At 46.5% G+C, this 20,435-nt stretch overlaps 1 protein-coding gene across 10 annotated transcripts in view; it reads left to right on the plus strand.

Annotated features, from left to right (window-relative positions):
- Positions 1–20,435, plus strand: part of Prune2 (prune homolog 2 with BCH domain) — a 262,014-nt gene that overhangs the window by 162,998 nt on the left and 78,581 nt on the right. For all 10 annotated transcript variants that reach the window (XM_028874880.1, XM_028874885.1, XM_028874884.1 and 7 more), the window contains exons 8-9: positions 5,212–11,767; positions 12,119–12,884. In XM_028874880.1, the coding sequence (XP_028730713.1) occupies positions 5,212–11,767; positions 12,119–12,884 (7,322 nt within the window). The remainder of the gene's footprint in view (positions 1–5,211; positions 11,768–12,118; positions 12,885–20,435) is intronic.

Raw genomic sequence — 20,435 nt, forward strand, 5'->3', positions numbered from 1 at the left:
TCAGTGATCCTCCTAGATGGTGCCCTTGTCATCTAACAACACATCAATACTATCACCACCACATCGGAGCCAAGCTTTGAGTGCACATACCTGTGGGGGACAGAAGACCATAGCAGAGCCCCACAACTGTTCCCCTTCTAGACTGAACCCATAAAGAAAACAATCAGCTCTTTCTCACCCAAATAAAGGCGAATCCTCCTTTTCCACTGTTTTCTCATGAGACTGTTTCCTGGTGATAACTCACCTAGTCACTGCCTCAATACCCACGTGGTGCCCAGTGTTGAGAACAAGTGATCTGATGCCTTAGCAAACACAGTGTGCAGATGCTCAGATTCTCACGAGGTAATCAGTTGGGTCTTGAAGGGTGATGGTGGAGCCTTTTAACACAAATCCTAGAAAGCAAAAAGAAGAGGAGGAGGAGGGTGGGGAGGAGGAAGAGAAGGAGAAGGAGGAGGAGGATGGGGAAGAGAAGAAGGAGAAGGAGGAGGAGAAGAGGAAGAAGGAGGAGGAGGAGAAGAAGGAGAAGAAAGAAGAAGGAGAAGGAGAAGAAGGAGGAGAAGAAGGAGGAGAAGAAGGAGAAAAGTTAATCACAACAGGTCACTGGATGTATGAGCCGAGTTAGCTATTATAATTAATAACTAACATTGAGATAGAAATAGATATGGATATAACGACTGGTTAATATGAACCGCACTAGAGAGTCAGAGTTCTTGGCTATCACAGGCGGCAAGAGGCAAAGTCTCCGTTATTTCTTTCTTTCCTGCATCTCCCCTCTGTCCTCTCACAGCTCCACTTGGCTCCTTCGTGTTAACATGACTGTACTTACTCCCTGATTCGCTCTCTGCTTTCTCAAGTTCAGATAAGAACACGATGCCCTTGCCACGGGTGCATTTTGTCTCCCCTCCTCTGGCCCACATACCTGTTGGATCACCAACTGTGGCTTTTCCAGTGCTAACGCACTGTGCATTTGGATTCGAGGATGCACTCGTTGTTTTGGCTCATAGCTCAGAGACACTGTCCATCACGGCAGAGAAGGCATGGCAGCTGGCAGCTGTGGCGAGTGGGAGCTTGTGGCATGGCTTATCACACTGTGGTGGGTCAGGAAGCATAGGGTCAGATAAGACGCAGGGCTTCCCTGCAGCCTCCAAGGCTGACCCTACAGGCCTATGTTCACCAGCTAGGACCCATGTCTAAAAAGTTCCATAGCTTGCCCATAACCAGCAGCTGGGGACCGGGGGTTCAAATGCATGAGGCCATGGGGGATATTTTACTGCCAAACCATAACAAAAGGTAGGTTTTACCCTTTTTGTTCATTAACTTCCTGGAGGCAAGACATAAGCTGTCCAAGTGTCAGCCGTCATAGTTGTCGAATCACTTGGCAGCAGGACCTGCTTTTTTTTTTTTTTTTTTTTTTTTTTTTTTTTTTGGTTTTTTCGAGACAGAGTTTCTCTGTGTAGCTTTGAGCCTTTCCTGGAACTCACTTGGTAGCCCAGGCTGGCCTCGAACTCACAGAGATCCGCCTGGCTCTGCCTCCCGAGTGCTGGGATTAAAGGCGTGCACCACCACCGCCCGGCTCAGGACCTGCTTTTTCAAACCATTTTGAAAGTAAGCTTCTTTAAGCAAATGAAGTGGTCAAAAGCCCTGGAGCCCACACTTCCTCTTCTCTCCTCACCCCACAAGCAGGCTCCAAAGGCACTTCCTCTAAACCCAGAGGGGGCAGTTTCTGCACCAAGGGGTCCTTCTTTGTCTTGTGGTCCCATAGTGAAGAGTCCACCTCTGCAGCTCAATTGCAGAGTTCAAACCTCAGGTCCCATCACACTAGCAGAGAATTGTTGAATCATTAATCCTTCCCTAGTTTTTGTTTCCTTGTCAACAAAGCGTGGGTTTGCACAGCCTCGTAGGATTGCTGTGAGAATAAAAGAAACTGTGACCGTGAAGCACTTACAACTGTGCTGGTGTGGGCAAGCACTCGGTGAATGCCGCTGTTAGTACCATCAAGGCCATTTCCATGGCCTCTTACGGCTGTTATCTCCCCCATCATTTTTAACCCCTGTTAATCCTGTAGGGCTTGTTCAAAAGCTCAGCATGGCAAAACACTCTTGATGTTCCCTAAACGTCCAAGCACTGCAGCCCAGCCTGGTCTGGAACTGGTTGTCTGGTTCTGTGTCCCTCTGCATCCCAGGCACTTTGGTCTGTTCAGGGTTCCACGTCTGTGCTCCCCAGGATAAGAAGGAACAGAGGGTGCCTGGGTGCCACAGGGAAGCTCAACCTATGGCTCTTTCCCTTTCCCACCTTTTCCTTTGCCTTAACACTCTATCAGGGCTAGGCCAGGGCTAGCTTCCTCTCCTATTCGAACACTTTGTCAGCATCCAGGGGTTCTGCAGACTCAAATTCCACATCTGTTGGGAGATGGAGCTACGTTACACCTGGGAAAGGCTGTTGGTGGTTTTAAACACCTTTACCTGTGACTCTCAGAAACCAGTGAAGTGGAGCAGCTGACTCATCTACATTTTAAGTTGATTGAACAGGTTGATGGAGCCCGAGAAGGAGCTGGCGGTAGACTAAGCTGAGTGCATTGGTACCTGGGTCTTGGTTGTTCGTGGCTTTCTTTGTAGACAGATGGACACAGTTTAATTTTGTAATAACTTATTTTCTTATTTTATGTACATTGGCGTATTGCCTGCATGTATGTGCGAGGTGTCGGATCCCCTGGAACTGGAGTTACAGATAGTTGTGAGTTGCCATGTGGGTTCTGGGAATTGAACCTGGGTCCTCTGGAAAAGCAGTCAGTGCTCTTAACCACTGAGCCATCTTTCTAGCCTCTCACAGTTTAATTTTATATTAAGAAAAATAATGGGCTACAGATATAACTCAGTTAACAGACTGTTTGCCCAGCATGTACAAAGTCCTGAGTTCAATCACGTGCACCACATCAGTCTGGCACTGTGACACACTCTTCTTATAGACCCAGTACCGAAGAGCTAGAGGCAGTATACTACTTTTCTGTTGCTGTGATAAAACACCCTGACCAAGGCAATGTACATAAGAAAGAGCTTCTGTTGGGTTATGATTCCTGGGGGGTTAGAATCTATAATGGCAGAGCAGTAGGCAGCAGCAGGCAGCAGGTACGCAGCAGGAGCAGGGGGCTTACAGTTCACATCCTTTACCATGAAGCAGATAGAGCAAGCTGGAAGTGGCCCAAGGCTTTTCATCTCAAAGTCCACCCCAGTGATGTACTTCTTCCTACAAGGCTGTACCATCTAAACCTCCCCAAACAGCACCACCAACTGGGGATGATGTGTTCAGATCCCCAAGACTAAGGTGTGTTGGGGCTTCCCACCCAAAGCACCATGGGCAGGAAGCTCAAAAGTTCAAGGTTATCCTCAGTTATAGAATGAGTTTGAGATCAGCCTGCATGACATGAGACACTGTCTCAGAATAAAAGCAAAACACAAAAACAGTGAGGAAGAGGGATTGGGGAGTTGACTCTCTTGGTAAATAAAGTACTTGCCTCAAAAATAAATGCTGGGCATGGTGGCACAGGCTTATCATCTTAGCACTGAGGAAATAGAGACAAGGATCTCTGAGGCCTGCTAGCTAATCGTCTAACCTAATTGATAAGCTCTGGGCCAGTGAGAAATCCTGTCTCAAAAGGAGGTAGACAGCATTTCTGAGAATGACCCTGAAGTTGTCCTCTAGCCTCCAAAAGAAAACATACAAAAATGGTCATGTACGTACACACACACACACACACACACACACACACACGCACACGCACACGCACACGCACACACACACGCACGTGCTTTTTTAAGGCCACCATTCTCAACCCCCAGACTTTGTCCCTTTTGCATGCTCTATATGCCATCGCAGTCTGATTAACTTTTCTGACATTAGCCCACCCCTGCCACATCCAGTGTCCAGGCCCCTCCCACAGTGCTCATCCTGTGCCCAGATCCAGTCTGATAACTGTGGCTCTCACCCCTCATCAAAGAAACTTCTGTTTGCAACAGACAGAGACCATGACAGAAAGCCACAGCTCATCAAAATTCATAGAACAACTGACTGTGGGGTACCCGTCACCAACTGATACATCTACAACACAATCCCTACACCTAAGGCTCAGGGAATGTTGTGGAATGGTGTGTGTGCGTGTGCATGTGCGTGTGCGTGCACATGTGTGCATGCGTGCGTGTGTGTGTGTGTGTGTGTGTGTGTGTGTGTGTATGTGTGTGTAAAGACTGCAAGAGTCAGAGGGCCAGAATGTCTGCTTAGACTTTGTCTTTCATATATGACAGAGAAGCTCCACCCATGCAGTCTCAACAATGTCGTTGCCTAAGTAAGAGCCAAACCATGATAGCACTAGTTGAAATGCTAATGTACATGGGGAAAAGCTCACAAGATCCTACCCTAGAAGAAGGGACATAGGCAATTAATGCCTGCTGATAAAGGGAGAATCAGTGACTTAGGGTTTCTATTGCTTCAACAAAACACCATGACCAAAAAGCAAGTTGGGGAGGAAAGGGTTTATTCAGCTCACACTTCCACATCACAGTTCAGCATTGAAGGAAGTCAGGACAGAAACCCAAATGGGGCAGGAACCTGGAGGCAGGAGCTATGCAGAGACCATGGAGGGGTGCTGCCTACTGGCTGGCCTCCCATGGCTTGCTCAGCCTGCTTTCTTATAGAACCCAGGACCACCAGCTCAGGGATAGCACCACTCACAATGGCCTGGGCCCTCCCCCAGCAATCACTAATTAAGAAAATGCCTTACAGTCAGATCTTATGGAGGCTTTTCCTCAGTTGAGGCTCCTCCTTTCAAATAACTCTAGCTTGTGTCAAGTTGACATAAAACTAGCCAGGACGATCAGTGTTCCCCAGAAATGAGCCCCCTAATTAGCTATCTAACACCACGTGGCCATCTCTAAAAACATACGTACATGAGAAACATTAAACGGACTCAGCAAATTATATTTATATATTTACTCATATTTATTGTTTATGTGTTTATGATAAAAATAAAGAAAAAAAGGCAATGAATTTGAGAGGAATTTGGGGCCATGGAAGGAGTTAAATGGAGGAAAAGAAGGTAAGAAATGAAGCAAATGTGGCCCATATATGTGAAAATTCACACATCATTAGTGAAAAGTTGAGAAAGACAAAATGCAAGGGATAGCGGCACGCTCACACAAACCCCTGTTCCTCCCGTAGATTTGCTGTGAATTGGAAGAAAGTCAGAACCCTTGCCTGGAACTGGAGCCCTTTGAATGTGGCTGCGATGAGATCCTGGTGTACCAGCAGGAGGACCCTTCTGTGACCTGTGAGCAGGTGGTTCTTCTTGTCAAGGAGGTCATCAACAGGAGGTGTGCAGAGATGGTCTCCAACAGTCGGACATCCTCCACAGAAGCTGTGGCAGGCAGCGCCCCCCTGTCCCAGGGCTCTTCCGGGATTATGGAACTGTATGGTTCTGACGTAGAGCCGCAGCCCAGCTCTGTGAATTTCATAGAAAACCCCCCAGAGCTCAGTGATTCTAATCAAGCTCAGGTAGATGTCAACATGGACCTTGTTAGTCCTGACAGTGGTCTGGCCACCATCAGGAGCAGCCGTTCATCCAAGGAGAGCTCAGTGTTCCTCAGTGATGACAGCCCGGTGGGAGAGGGTGCTGGGCCTCACCACAGCCTCCTCCCAGGATTTGACTCCTACAGCCCCATTCCCGAAGGGGTTGTTGCAGAGGAACATGTGCGTTCTGGGGAACACAGTGAACACTTTGACCTCTTCAACTTTGACCCAGCACCCATGGCTTCTGAGCAATCCCAGCCATCTTCCCATTCTGCAGACTACTCGCCAGAAGATGACTTCCCCAACAGTGATTCATCGGAAGGAAACCTCTCTGCAGGGCCTAAAGGACTTGGTGAGATGGGGATCAACATGTCTAATTACTCCTCCAGTTCACTCTTGTCAGAGACTGGGAAAGACAGCCTTGTGGAATTTGATGAAGAGTTTGTCCAGAGGCAAGAAAGCTCAGGAGATAACTCTGAAAGAAATTTAAGCCTGACATGTTTTGCGGGAGATGAACCTTCTTCCCCGCAAAGGCTGAAGAATATCCCTTCAGGTCCAAAGAGGATCCCACCAACACCTATGAATAGCTTTGTTGAAATCTCACCGTCAGCTGAAGAGCCAGCCCCACTCTATCCAGAAGCTATGATCCAAAATGCAATTGACACAGGACACCTGGGCCCACCTCAGACCCGTACACGGTGCAGCAGCTGGTGGGGTGGCTTGGACATTGATTCTAAAAATATTGGAGATGCATGGAGCTCCAGTGAACAAGAGTCTGTCTTCCAGAGCCCTGAATCATGGAAAGATCACAAGTCAGGCCCTGTTGAAAGAACCTCAGATCCCACATTCCAACCAAAGAGTCTTGGACTCCCAAAGTCGGATCCCTGGGAAGCTGAATTTGCTCAGCCTGAGCTGGGCAGCCACGATATCCAGGACCAGAAGGAAGAGAGCTTACAATGTCAGCACCTGCCCATAGAGAGGCCACAGTTGATAGATGCCTCTCCTCAAGGGACAAACCACCTCATAGAAGACTTTGCTGCTTTGTGGCATTCAGGTCATTCACCAACAACGATGCCCGAGCCCTGGGGAAATCCCTCAGATTCGGTTGAAGCTGCAGTTACCGTGCCCTTCCCGGCCTGGGGTGCATTTGATAGGAAAGATAATGGCGAGGCTCTGCAAAATACTTGGAATCTTCATCCCACTAACAATGAGAGACCTTCTGTGCAGGACCCGAATGAGTGGGCTATGGCCAAAAGTGGGTTTTCTTTCCCTGCTGCAGATCTACTGGACAACTCCCTTGTTGAGGTCAATGAAGATGCAGCTCCAGACATCTGGGGCAAGAAGAGCAGTGCCTCCAAGGAAAGTATTCTTACATCTGGAAGCCCCATTTCTGATCTGGGTCAATCATGGAATAATTCTAGACTACCAGGAGAAGACCAGAATGGTTTGGTGGATCCTGAAGCCAGAGGGAAGGTGTATGAAAAGGAAGGTTCCTGGAACCTCTTTGAGGAGAGTGTTAAGAAAAGAGGGCCAGATGTATTAGCTCCTTGGGAAGATTCCTTCTTGTCATATAAATGCTCTGATTACAGCGCATCCAACCTAGGAGAAGATTCGGTCCCATCTCCCTTAGACACCAACTACTCCACCTCTGACTCTTACACATCACCAACATACGCTGGAGATGAAAAGGAAATGGAAAACAAGCCCTTTGCTAAAGAGAATGGTTTTGAGGCAAAAGACACTGACTGTCCTGCAGAAGGGGTTGAGGCTCTTGCAACGTCACCACAGCAGCCTCAGAGAAATCGAATTGGTTCTGGTCCTGGGAACCTAGACATGTGGGCATCACCTCATGCAGACGATAAGCCTGAAGGAAATGACGCACATCACCCAGATAAAGATTTACTCAAGACAGAGCGTGCAGAAGATGAGAATGCTTCCATGGAGGATGACGTGGGGGAGAGCAGCCCATCCAGTTACGATGACCCTAGCATGATGCAGCTGTACAATGAGGCAAACCGACAACTCACCCTTCTACACAGCAACACCAACTCACGCCAGGCAGCCCCGGACAGCCTTGACACATGGAACCGAGTGATTCTAGAGGACACACAGTCCACCGCGACCATCTCGGACATGGATAATGACTTGGACTGGGATGACTGCAGTGGGGGCGTGGCGATCAGTGGCGACGGTCAAGCAGAAGGTTATACAGCTGCAAACAGTGAACCTGAAACCCGGTTCTCGGTGAAGCAGCTGGAACCATGGGGCACGGAGCATCAGGAAGCAAATCAGGTAGACTGGGACCTCTCTGCCTCTGCCGAGTCCACCGGGGACACTGGTCCCAGTGAATTCCATGCCCTGAATGAGAAGAGTGGGCAGTTAATTGCAAACAGTATTTGGGATTCTGTCATGAGAGATAAAGATATGCCATCATTCAGATTATCAAGTCCACCCAATACTACAGATATGGAACAAAGCACTTGGCCTCCTAAAAGTCTTGGACACTTGGTAAATGGTGAAGGCAGTCACATGTTAGAAGCCCCTGGACTCAGTGAGTCAGCAGCACTTACATCTCAGCCTGATGACCAGGATGCATGGACAGAGTCCCAAGATGGCACAGCATCCTTGGTGACCAGGCTGGAAAGTCTAGAACATACTGCACAGTCAGATCCATGGACAGGCCATACATACGGGCAGAGTGAAAGTGAGATTGAAGGCCTGGGATCCTCTGGCAGTAGACATCTTGACAAGGAGGCAGCGGTAGGTTCTGAGGTAGATGGTGCCTCGTGGGTTTCTGGAAAAGAGCCCAGTGACCAGGAACTGTCTTTTTCAGTTGCATTTGAACACCAAGAAATCTGCAGTGCATCAGACAAAATCAGTTCTCTTTCAGTCACCTCCAGTCCTCAGACTGAGGGACCAGTGGAAGCTTTAGAAGTTGAGAAGGAATCTTATACTCTAGACTCCTTTGCCATGCAAACAGAGACTCCCACAAGTAATTTGCAGACAAAAGACACCCAAGAAGAATCTCTCATGGATCACAGAAATTTGGGTGAAACCATCGCGACTTCTGGTAGGATTAATCTAATAAAAAATATGCCTTTATCAGAAATGGAACTTGAGAAAACTGAAGACTGTAACTTTCTAGAGCCAGAAAGAGCAAATGAAAAGCTGCTTTATGAATCTCCTCAAAACTTTGCCGATTGGGATGGCCATATAGATAGTGATGTGTGGGATAGTCACATAAGTTATGAAGCAGCTACGAATCCTGCAGGTCAGAGCACTGAGAACAGATTCCCAGAAACCCTTTCACCAGGAAATTATGACAGAGACAGCCTCTCTAGTGAGTGTACTCATTCAAGTGTGTCGAGTCCTGACCTAAATGATTCTTCAGTTGCTTTGTCCTCCTGGACCCGTGGACCCAGTACTGAACTTCAGAAAGAGGATCAAGATGGCAGGAACAAACAGATTCATCAAGAATCAGAACTATTTTCCACTGAATCCCAAGTAGAAGTCATTACTGAAATGAAGGACTTTGCAAAAAACAGAAAGGATGGGTTTGGAAAGATGTCTGATCAAAAGGATCCTAAATTTCCTGAGATTCCAAGTGAGTCTATCAATGGTGACTCATCCTCTTCATCCAGCCTTGGGATGGATAAATATTCAGAATATTCTCATGCATATCAGGAAGGAAATGCAATGATTAGCCACCAAGAGGAAAATGAACTTGACTTTCTGGAAGTTGTGCAGCCAGAGGATCCTAGGATCCTAGCCACAAGCTCCGGTTCTGATGATGATAGTGAGGATGACGAAGAGTTGGTAGAGAAGGACCTCCATTTGGCCACATGCCAAGTTTCTCAGAGTGAATCTGGGGCTTGCGATTCATTGCATGAACCTGAGTTCTTAACCACAGAGGATCCCAAGTCTGAGTTTTCTGTCTTTGTGGGTAGTTCAGAGCCAAGAGAGCACGAGAGTAAGTCAAACCCATTCTGTGACAGTCAACAAAGCAGCCCTGGTCAGTGGATTTTGTCACCACTCATGCAGATGGACACACAGGACACATCTGTGGAGGCCAAAGCTGCAGGAAGAGGGAAGGTGGGAGACAGCATATGGCAGGTATCTCCTGGAACCGAGCCCCAGGATAGAGACCCTGCTCAACTGGAAATGCTTGGCTTCTCTGCTGACAGTAGTGAGTGGTGGAACAGCCCTCTACAGGAGGGGAGACCAAATGCCAGTGTATCTGCAGAGTTGTCCAACTCAGAGAGTGAGTTAGAGGCAACTTCTCCGGTATTCCAGAATTCAGGTCCCTGGGGTGTACCCATTCAGAGTGAGAGTGAACCTGTGGACACAGGCAATACAAGTCCTTTCCATGATAAACTAACGTCACCCATTCTAGCTAGTAATGGGGACAAGTCACAGGAGAAACTTTGGAACATTCAACCAAAGCAGCTAGACTCTGATGCCGATCGATTCAGTCAGCTCGTAATATTGAACCAAATTAAAGACAAAGATTCTGGACAACACACAGCCATGTCCTCTGCCACTGGTGACTTTCCTGCAGAAACTCTCACCCAAGAGCAGCGTCAGAAATCCATGCTGTCTGTCTGGGACCCTGCAGATGCAGAATTTACTAACAGAGATGAAAACGGATTCATCAGTCCCGGGGTTTCACCCACAGAGCGCCAACAAGAGAACTGGCCGGAACAAGGAAAACCCTATCTCAGCCAGGTGACAGGCTCAAGCACCGCCACACGAAGTCTCCCTGCGGCCAATGCTACCACAGAACTGATAAAGAAGTCGGGTTCCGAATGGGAGAGCGCCAGCCCCGGTGAGCCCCAACATCGCTTTGTCCCAGATATTTTGCACGGCAACTCCCAAGAGGGTGGGCAAGTGGCCTCAGCTTCACCTGACTTGTGGATGGATGTCAAGCAGCCTTTCACTTTTCAAGCAGATGCTGAGAATCCTGATATACTGACTCACTGTGACCATGACAGCAACTCTCAGGCCTCCAGCAGCCCGGATGTGTGCCATGATTCTGAAGGAAAGCAAGAGATGGAGAAGCACACAGCCGTTTACCTGGGGCCTGAAGTGGAACCCAGTGAGCTTTACCTCGCTGAGCCAAAGATGAATGATGACCCTCTTCCGGAACTTGGGAAGGAATCTCTCCCACACAATTCAGAACCCCATTCTGAACACGCAATACCACTGCCTCCAATCAACAGTCAGGTGGATATAAACGGCTCATCTGAGCCCGCCTCTTCCAAAAGTGCCTCAGAACCTTCTGATACGCATGGAGACAACAACACAAGCTCAACAGTGTTAGAGGAAGATGCCAACCCAGAGGAGGAAGCAGTGGACAGGATGATCCCAGGCACTGGAAATGTAGATGCGGACACTTCTGTAACTCATCAGGAGGTCAGTACAGAAGGCAACGGCTCTTGGGTGTCAGACGATCTTTTTCCTGAAAGTCAGACAGGCACTGGAGCCTTGCTTGACTGTGAGCAACCTTTGGCCTCTGAGAACCCTGCTGTGCTCACTGACATCTTGCTAGCCTCAGACACCTGTCTGGATGTTAGCGAAGCTGCCTTCGACCACAGTTTCAGTGATGCCTCAGGCCTCAACACTTCCACGGGCACTATAGACGACATGAGTAAGTTAACTCTATCAGAGGGCCATCCTGAAACACCATTTGATGGGGATGCAGGAAAGCAAGATATATGTTCATCTGAAGCTTCCTGGGGTGATTTTGAATATGATGTCATGGGCCAGAATATTGATGAGGATCTGATGAAAGAGCCTGAATACTTCCGCTATGGTGGCGATCTTCCATTTGAAGAAGGCACACTGAAGCAATCGCTGACACCATACACACCCCCCTTTGATTTGTCCTACCTCACAGAACCTACTGGTGATGCTGAAACAGCACCGGAAGCTGGGTCTCCAGATGATGCCTCTCTGGGGAGTGACGCAGCAGAGATGTTGCTTTCTGCTCTTCCTGATCAAAGGGAGGAAAACCACTCTGAGACCAACAGCAGGCAGCCTAGACACCAGATGACTGTGCTGCATATTCATGAAGACCCTGAGGCTCTCTCTTCACCTGTAGGAGGAACAGGTTCCAACATAGAGTCATCTCCATCAAACATTGACTGGGAACTAGAAACAGAAGATAATTCAGATTCACCAGCAGGTGGCGATATGAGATCACCAAACGGTAAGCAATACCCCCCCCCCCCCCCCCCCCCCCCCCCCCCCGCACACCCACACACAAGTAGCTACACCCTCAAGGAACCAGCACTAATTAAATTAGTGTGTTTGTTAAAGTATTGCTACCAAAGCAGGCAGAGAAAGTAACTGTACGTCCAATCTATTGTCTAACCATCTTCAGTATATATAAATGTAATGACTATACTGTGAAATTTCCCTGTGCATGAGAAAATTGAACAGGTCCACAAAATGAAAATATATATTAGCTTGTCTCTTTTTAAGTGATTGTTTGTGAAGATCACAGATCATACAATGTGTTAATTAAGCCTGTTCTCTCCTTCTCACTTTCATATTCTAGGTGTCAGCAAGGAGATACTAGAGTTAGAAGAAGAGAAAGTAATTCCCGCAAAAGGGCCCCAGCAGACAGAATTAGAATGTGATAGAGATAAATGGCCAGAGAAAAGCGAAGACCTTCATGCACTAGCTGTGGATTACATACTTGTAAGCCATGAAAAAGATTCACCATTGAAACCAGAAGCCTGGGAAGCAGGAGAAAACTTATCTGAATTAGAACAATTATCCATAGGTTCTGGAGAATCACGGCCACCAGACACTCAGTTAGCAGGGGTCCCAGGCACATGCCAGCCTGAGTCTTTCAATGAAGTCAAAGTTGGTTCTGCAGAGAGAACGTCTTCTGACCACAACAAGAGGGCATCTTTTGAAATTCCTGCACAGGAGCAGAGCTGGATGGTCTTGGGACACAGTGAGGTTGGTGATCCATCCTCAGAAACAAGGGATTCCAGGCCTGGGTCTCCTGACAGAACTATGGAGAAGTTCTTGAGTCCCAGCTTGGACAAGGGCCCCCAGTCCCAGGTTCTGGGAGGAAATAAGCCTCTAGACCCTTTAGCACTAGAGGAAGTCGCTGGTTTGAGCAGCCAATCAAGGAAGAGCAGGAGACGAGGTCAAGCTGGTCTAGATGCAGTTCCAGCACAGGCCGCCACCCACGACAATGAATGGGAAATGCTTTCGCCACCGCTGTCCCAGAAAAACAGGATCCCTCCACAGGAAATGGAGGAGGAGACACAGTTCCTTGAGCCGGGACCCAGGAAGCCAAAACCAAATGGGTAAGCAAAACACTAGATTTTTTTTTTTTTTTAATGAAAATTATTTCATTTAGAAACCAGAGAAATAGCGAGTGGTTGTGAAATGTGAGGGTGCCGGGGTGAGAAGACCTTTCCTGACATTTGTTATAGGATGTGTCATCAGCAAAAGCAGTCTCTAGACAACCATCAGCAAAATGAAGATTTGTGGCCAATCTGTACCCAGCCTGCTGCCTTCAGTACCTATGTGACTCTGAAACGGGCAAGAGAAACGGGAATAGGGGGTGTCAGCATATCTCCAGGACCTACTATGTGCAGGGCAGTTTGTACTCATCAGCTCAATGACCCTTCCATGCTGGGGACTAGGGAAGAACAGTAGGCGAGGGAGAGAAGGAACTCAAGGCTCAGGATGTTTCTGTAATTGTCCTAGACGCATCTCAAATGAACGGACGCCGAAGCCCCTGATGTTGGCACACTGACTTTTGTACAGTGTCCTGTGGCTTCCTATGAACACCTGGCTTTGGGGAGGGACTGTCAGGAGACTCCAGAGCAGGCTCAAAATCAGCATGCCACACTCCTGCTCTGATTGGCTGAGAGTTGGCAAGTGGCAGTCAGAGCAGCGATGGCACCCTCTGTTCATCCAGTGTAGGACTTTTTCTACACTGTTTATGGGAAGCCAAAGGGCAGGCAGCAAGAAACAGAACGTCACCCCTGCCTTCAAGGTTTGGGGTGTGCTGACACTCTTAGACCTTTCCTTGTTTTTCATGAGACCTTCAAAATCAGCCTTCTTAGTGTTAATATATCCATTTTTCTCTCTTTTAAAAAATTCTTATTTTATTACATCTTAATTGTGTTGTGTTGTGTGTGTGTGTGTGTGTGTGTGTGTGTGTGTGTGTCTTTAGGCATGTGCACATGAGTGTTAGGTGCCTGCAGAGGCATCAGATCCCCTGGAGCTGAATTATGGGCAGTTATGTTCATTCTCTGGGGATCTGATGCCTGAAGAGTGAAGAGCAGACCTTCCTGTAATAAGTGATGATACGTTAACAAGAATGTCATTTTCTTCAGTCTACCCAGTTGCCATTTGAGACAGGACAAGCCTTCTTGGTCCTATTTCCCGCCTTGATGGAGTAAACTGAGAGAATAGGCTGCCGATGACATTTAAAAACAAGGAATGGTAAAGTTTAGACTGAACTTCCATCTCTCATTTCCATCCCAGTGCTTGTCAATAAAGCTCAGCCACAGAAAGACATGTTTTCTTCAACATCTGTAGCTTGGTTAATTGGATTCCCCCATTGCCTGCTGAAACGCATCAGAGGCGTTAAGAGTCAGTTGTGGATGAGAAGTTTTGAAAGCCGCTGAGTCAGATCTTGTTCCTGACACCTCAGTCTTGTCACCTCCACCCCCAGCTCCTTCAGTGCCTGGACACAGATTTCTCATCACAGCGGAGGGGGCTACTTCCGCTCCGCTCGGCGGCTGTTTCCTGCTGAGGCTGTGTGGCTCCAGCTCCGGGGCCGGAGGACAGAAGGAAACGGAAGTCAGAGCCCTCCAGTGTTCATTTGGCTTTTTCCAAATGTTTGTAGCTGTGGTGCTTTGTGCTCGGGTGCTGTACAAGAGGCAGCTCTTGTGCCGAGGTGAGGTGGTACCACCTGGCTGCTCCGAGGAAGGAGCGGCACAGACTTGCCCATCTGTACTGCTGGCTCCTAGCCTGTGGGAGTCCAAAGTGTGCCCCTGGCTGAACTTGAAACGCCAGGATGAGTAGCAGAGCTGCCTACAGAGGAGAAGCTGATGGAAATTGATGGTATCGAGGGAGATGAAACGGCCTGGCTTTCTTTCCAAATTACATTTGTCTGTCTGTCTGCCTGCCTGCCTGTCGGTCTTTGCACATTATTTCATGCATGCCACAACGCACATGTGGAGGTCAGAAGACAACTTTGGGGAGCTGATCCTCTCTTTCCACTGTGTGTCCCCCACCCCCGGCGGGGGTTGAACTCAGGTCGTTGGGTCTGATGACAAGCTTCTTTTCCCCACTGAGCCGTCACACCAGTCCCAACATCACGGCTTTCTAAAGCAGGACGTCTTGGTATAGTAGGACACAGTAAGAAAGTTGTTATATTAAACTTTCAAATTAGGACAATTCAAGGGAGAAGTTATCCAGTCACATTTACAAAGGTGGCGGCAGAGTGTGAGGAGCCCACGGGGAGCAGTGCAGTGGTCCAGGTACAGTAATAGTGTAGCGGATAGCCAGTGTCCTGGCTCCAGGGGGTAAGGAAGTGGCAGCCACAACCCAGGAGGATTTAGGCCAGGGAGGGAGCAGTGAGAAGAAGAGTAACTACCCGAAGGAGTTCGGCCGGTCTGAGTGGTCCCCACACATTACTGAGGCTTGGAGTCTGGGCTGGATATTTCTAGGTGCTTGGCCTTGTTTACAGTGAATTATTAAAATAAGGCTTTATACAAATTTGAAAACAAAACAAAAAAACAAGATGACTTTATTTGGAGCACAGTGGTGGTACAGATGATAGGGGAGTAAGTACACTGTCAACACGGACAGCAGGCTATGTGAATGAGAGAGCTCAGGGACCCCCGATTTACAGCCCAAGGTCTCTATGAGATCTAAAGAAAGGGTGGCTTATATTGGGTGGTCCTTCATTTTAATTGATAGAGTGGGTCATATATTTATTATTTCCACAGTGTATGCCCCTTCCCAAAATGCATCTGATTTTAAACGTATGTGCAATTACACATAGTTATAGGATAGTAAGTAGGGGGGTTCTCCATAAAGGTTTACTTGAAGAATTCAGTTTGCCTTACTGCATATGGATCCAAAACTGATTCATGGTGTATCTATCACTCCTGTTTTTCACATTTGGATACATTGGAACTATACTTGAATAGAGACTATCTAAATTTGATTGTTATTAGAGCCAGAGAAACCTATACTGTTGTTCAAAACTGGCAGTATATGTAGTCTGATGCAAGTAGAGGGGGCCAAGGGGTTTCTGAGGTTGCTATTTACATTATTTGGTAAGGAGTATGTCTTAGTCACTGTTCTATTGCTGTGAAGAGACACTATAATCAAGCAGATTTATTTTTAAAAAGCATTTATTTGAGAACTTTTCTAAAATTTCAGAGGGTGAGTTCATGACCATTGTACTGGGGAACATGGCAGCAGGTAAGCAGGCATGGTGCTGGAGCAATAGCTGAGAACTTACATTTGATCAATTAATAGCATGTAGAGAGAGAGAGAGAGACAGACAGACAGACAGACAGACAGACAGACAGACCGACACAGAGAATGAAAGCAAGTGCTAACTAGGACATTATGGGTTTTTGAAACCTCAAAGCCCACTCCTAGTGACACACCTCCTCCAACATGGCCACACCTCCTAATCCTTCCTAAAAAGTTCCACCAACTGCAGAACAAGTATTCAAATATACGAGCCTGTGGTTACCATCCTCATCAAACTACCACAGAATGTGTGTACATAGCATGTGCAGGTGAAGTAACTAGGCTGATTTGTGTGTGTGTGTGTGTGTGTGTGTGTGTGTGTGTGTGTGTGTGAGAGAGAGAGAGAGAGAGAGACAGAGAGAGACAGACAGAGAGAGAGAGAGAGAGAGAGAGAGAGAGAGAGAGAGAATACAAAACTGCAAAACCAAACAGGGTCCTGGGCTAAGGTGGCACCTATGCTTGTGTGCCTCACATAAGAAGGGAGCCCAGTCAGTCTTTCCTCTTCTCCCTCTCCTTCATCCCTGTAGCTGGAGGGCTTCTCTCCAGGTTCCCCAAGCCCCTTAGTCCCACAATCCACTTATAAAATAATCACTCAGACGCTTATATCACTTATAAACTGTATGGCCATGGCAAGCTTCCTGCTAACTGTTCTTTTATCTTAAATTAACCCATTTCTATAAATCTATACCTTGCCACGTGGCTGGTGGCTTCCCGGCGTCTTCACATGCTGTTTCTCCTGGCGGTGGCTGCAGTCTCTCTCCCCCAGCCTTCCGCTTCCCAGAATTCTCCTCTCTCCTTGTCCCACCTACCTCCTGCCTGGTCATTGGCCATCAGTGTTTTATTTACATAGAGTGATATCCACAGCACTTCCCTTTCTTCTTTTTTAAAAAGGAAGGTTTTAACTTTAACATGGTAAAATTACATATAACAAAACAATTACCGAGCAAGAATTATAGTTACAATATTAAAGAAGATGTCCTATCTATCTTATATTTGTGAGTTTAAGGTTTTATAGCTAACTTATCTTTTATCATAACTGAGGAAATTACGACTATCTAGTCTTCAACCACATCAAAGACCTGAGAAGGAACATAATGGTACCTGAGAAATGGTAGATGGATGCAAGCAACTTTCGGGAATCTTGCAAAAGTAGACCAAGACAGCTGGCAGCCTGGACAGTCACCTAATGTTTTTCAGCATTGTTGGTGCATTCAAATTGGCTACAGGCCTAGAGTATCTGACAGACCATTTTCAGAAGCAGGAATTCTGAGAGACCATCTTACCCTGTCTTGGCAGAGTACATTGGTCGCTTTCCTTGTGTCCCGCTTGTCCAGAAAGGACAGCATTGCATTTGTACTGTCAGCAGTCAAGGCAAGGGCAGTTCTTTGCCCAGTAGGCCATTTTGTGCCAAAAAGACAAACTTCCAAATGGAAATGTCTTAGAAGCCCAACATTCTCTCGGGATCAATTGGTGCAGCCAGGAGCAATTGTGTCTCACGTCAACAGAATTCTAAGTTATTTAAATGCCATATTCTCTAGGTCTATGAAGTGTTTGAAGATTACCTATCTATCTGAAATATATCTATGTATACCTAGAAGACTTAACTAACATGGCTACAAATATGATTATCATAGATGACTGATTATTAATCTATTTTTAATCATCCATTACAATTTTAAATGAGTTAAACATAATACTCAAACAAGAATAGAAATATATATATATACAGTATAACAAAATTAACTTCAAGTTTGTATTAATAAACTAAAATTTTTACCAATGTAAAACATTTTAAACATAAACTAAAATCTATACCAATGTAAAACATTTTAAACAAGTTGTTCTTTAAAAGTAGGTTCATTAATCTACCCTTTTATCTTATCATCTCCATATCCTCCTATATATCTATATTATATCCCCTTTTCTTTTTTAGAAAGAGATCACATTTATAATCAACCTGTTTTAAATAAAAATATTGGTTTTTCTCTGTCCCACACCAGAGGGCTCTTCTGATTTGGGACACAAGAATCTTTTAACCATTTTTTTTTTTTAAAGCAATATGTCTGGGTTTAGAGGGGGAGTGAGCCAATTCCACCTCTAAAGCCAGCTTGGTATATTTGGGAATTTGGGCGTAGCATCTCTTACTACTTCCTGCTGGAGGGGGGCGCTGTATCTTATGGGGATACAAAGAAAATTTTAGACCTATGGGGTAGTCCGTGAGGCTGTATTGTGTGAACCAGTTGCCTTGAAACCGGTCTGGATGTTGGATCATCTGGGCCATGGTGTCATCGGAGACCTTTCAGGGGTCTTGGCTGGTGAAACCTGATGTATCTTAATCTGGAACAAGTCCACAGCCTCTGGCTTTCTGTGGAGACAAAAGCAGAACTTCTTTTCCAAAGTAACATATCCTTATATCCAAATTTTGAAGTCAAGGTACCTTTAAAATATACATTTTGGCATAACTCAACAGCTTTTGTAATCAAATGTTTTTCTTCAGTTACGAATATCAAAGACAACATAATCCAGATTCTCTGTGTGGTAGCCATCGTTACGTGGCTTATTTTTTATATTACCTTGAGCCTTGAGCCTATTGCTTTAAACTGTACCATTGTAAGCCTGAAACGGCGCTGTGGCTGCTGGCTCCGCCCATTTCAGCTTCCAACATGGCAGTGGTACGTTTTCCGCCAGCTCTGGAGTCATCAAGTCTCAGAAATAGTGGGTCTAAGCTTTTATCAAAGCAGCATGTACCCAGAAACCTCTTTTTTTTTTTAATACTAGTAAAGACTAAATCTACCACACAGCTTAATTTGCCGCTGGCAGATGCCTCATTTCCGCCATACTGCCGTCAAACGCACCCGCCAGGAACCCGCCAGTGTTCAAACCTGCGTTTTGCGGCGTCTAGCTGCTCATATGAGACAAGAAGCAGGAACCTGGTTTTGGCTCTGTTTAGAATTGGTTATTAAATATTCTCAGGTTTAAGGTGGAAACTCAATCCGTTGGGCACCATTTGTAGCTGGAGGGCTTCTCTCCAGGTTCCCCAAGCCCCTTAGTCCCACAATCCACTTATAAAATAATCACTCAGACGCTTATATCACTTATAAACTGTATGGCCATGGCAAGCTTCCTGCTAACTGTTCTTTTATCTTAAATTAACCCATTTCTATAAATCTATACCTTGCCACGTGGCTGGTGGCTTCCCGGCGTCTTCACATGCTGTTTCTCCTGGCGGTGGCTGCAGTCTCTCTCCCCCAGCCTTCCGCTTCCCAGAATTCTCCTCTCTCCTTGTCCCACCTACCTCCTGCCTGGTCATTGGCCATCAGTGTTTTATTTACATAGAGTGATATCCACAGCACATCCCTCTCATCTCCCACCAGAGCCTTCATTGGCCAAAACCACGTGGGAATCAGAATGTGAGGGAGCCTGCAGGGAGCAAGGTGGGAAAAGAAGAGCTAAAGAAGCAAACAGATGGTTTTCTGTACAGTTGGCTGAAGTGGAGAGCAATGGCTTCAGTCTTTGAGAAGTACAGAGACAGGAAGGCACTTGATCAGTGAACTTTTCTCTAGTGCAGTAGGGAGTCTATTCCCAGGTCCTGTGGGAGTCCTTTTGAAACAAAGGCCATCAAAGGTCACTCCAGAATTAGAGAATTTAAGCTACTGGTGTAGGTAGAGTTTTCCTGTGCTGGCAGCTGCTCCCAGGTAAGCACACAGAGGCTTAATATTAATTATAAATGATTGGCCAGTAGCTCAGGCTTGTTACTAGCTAACTCTTACATTTTAAATTAACACATATTTCTTATCTATGCTTTGCCACATAACTTTGTGCCTTTTCTCAGTACTGCATGTCCATCTTGCCTCTCTCTGCATCAGCTCCTTGATAATCTAGAGTCTGCTCTCCTTCCCAGCATCCTCCTACTCTGGCTCTCCTGCCCAGTCTCTTCCTGCCTAGCTATAGGTGAGTCAGTTCTTTATTAACCAATGAGAATAATACACATTCACAGTGTACAGAAGGATTATTCTACAGCATACTGGTCCCAAGGCAGCAATGATTTTGCCCTTTCAATTCGACACATTCTGTGACATCCTACAACATCTCCACAGCCCCACATGCAAATGGGAGAGCATGTTCCATCCCACCGCTTCACTTTCTTTCTACTTCTTGTCTTCCATCTGAAGAGAGCTCCCATTCATTTCTTTTGTTGATTTAGTTTCTGTCTCCGTCTGTGAGACTGTAACTTCCAAGAAAGCAGAAAGCAGAAATCTGGTTTGTCTTATGAAGCATAATACCCCTGATGCTTAGAATAGGGCCTGCCAAATATTAAGTACCTTGCAAATTTGTCTAATTGAACAAGC

This window comes from Peromyscus leucopus, chromosome 1 (assembly GCF_004664715.2).
Source record: "Peromyscus leucopus breed LL Stock chromosome 1, UCI_PerLeu_2.1, whole genome shotgun sequence".
In the NCBI taxonomy this organism is placed as follows: Eukaryota; Metazoa; Chordata; class Mammalia; order Rodentia; family Cricetidae; genus Peromyscus; species Peromyscus leucopus.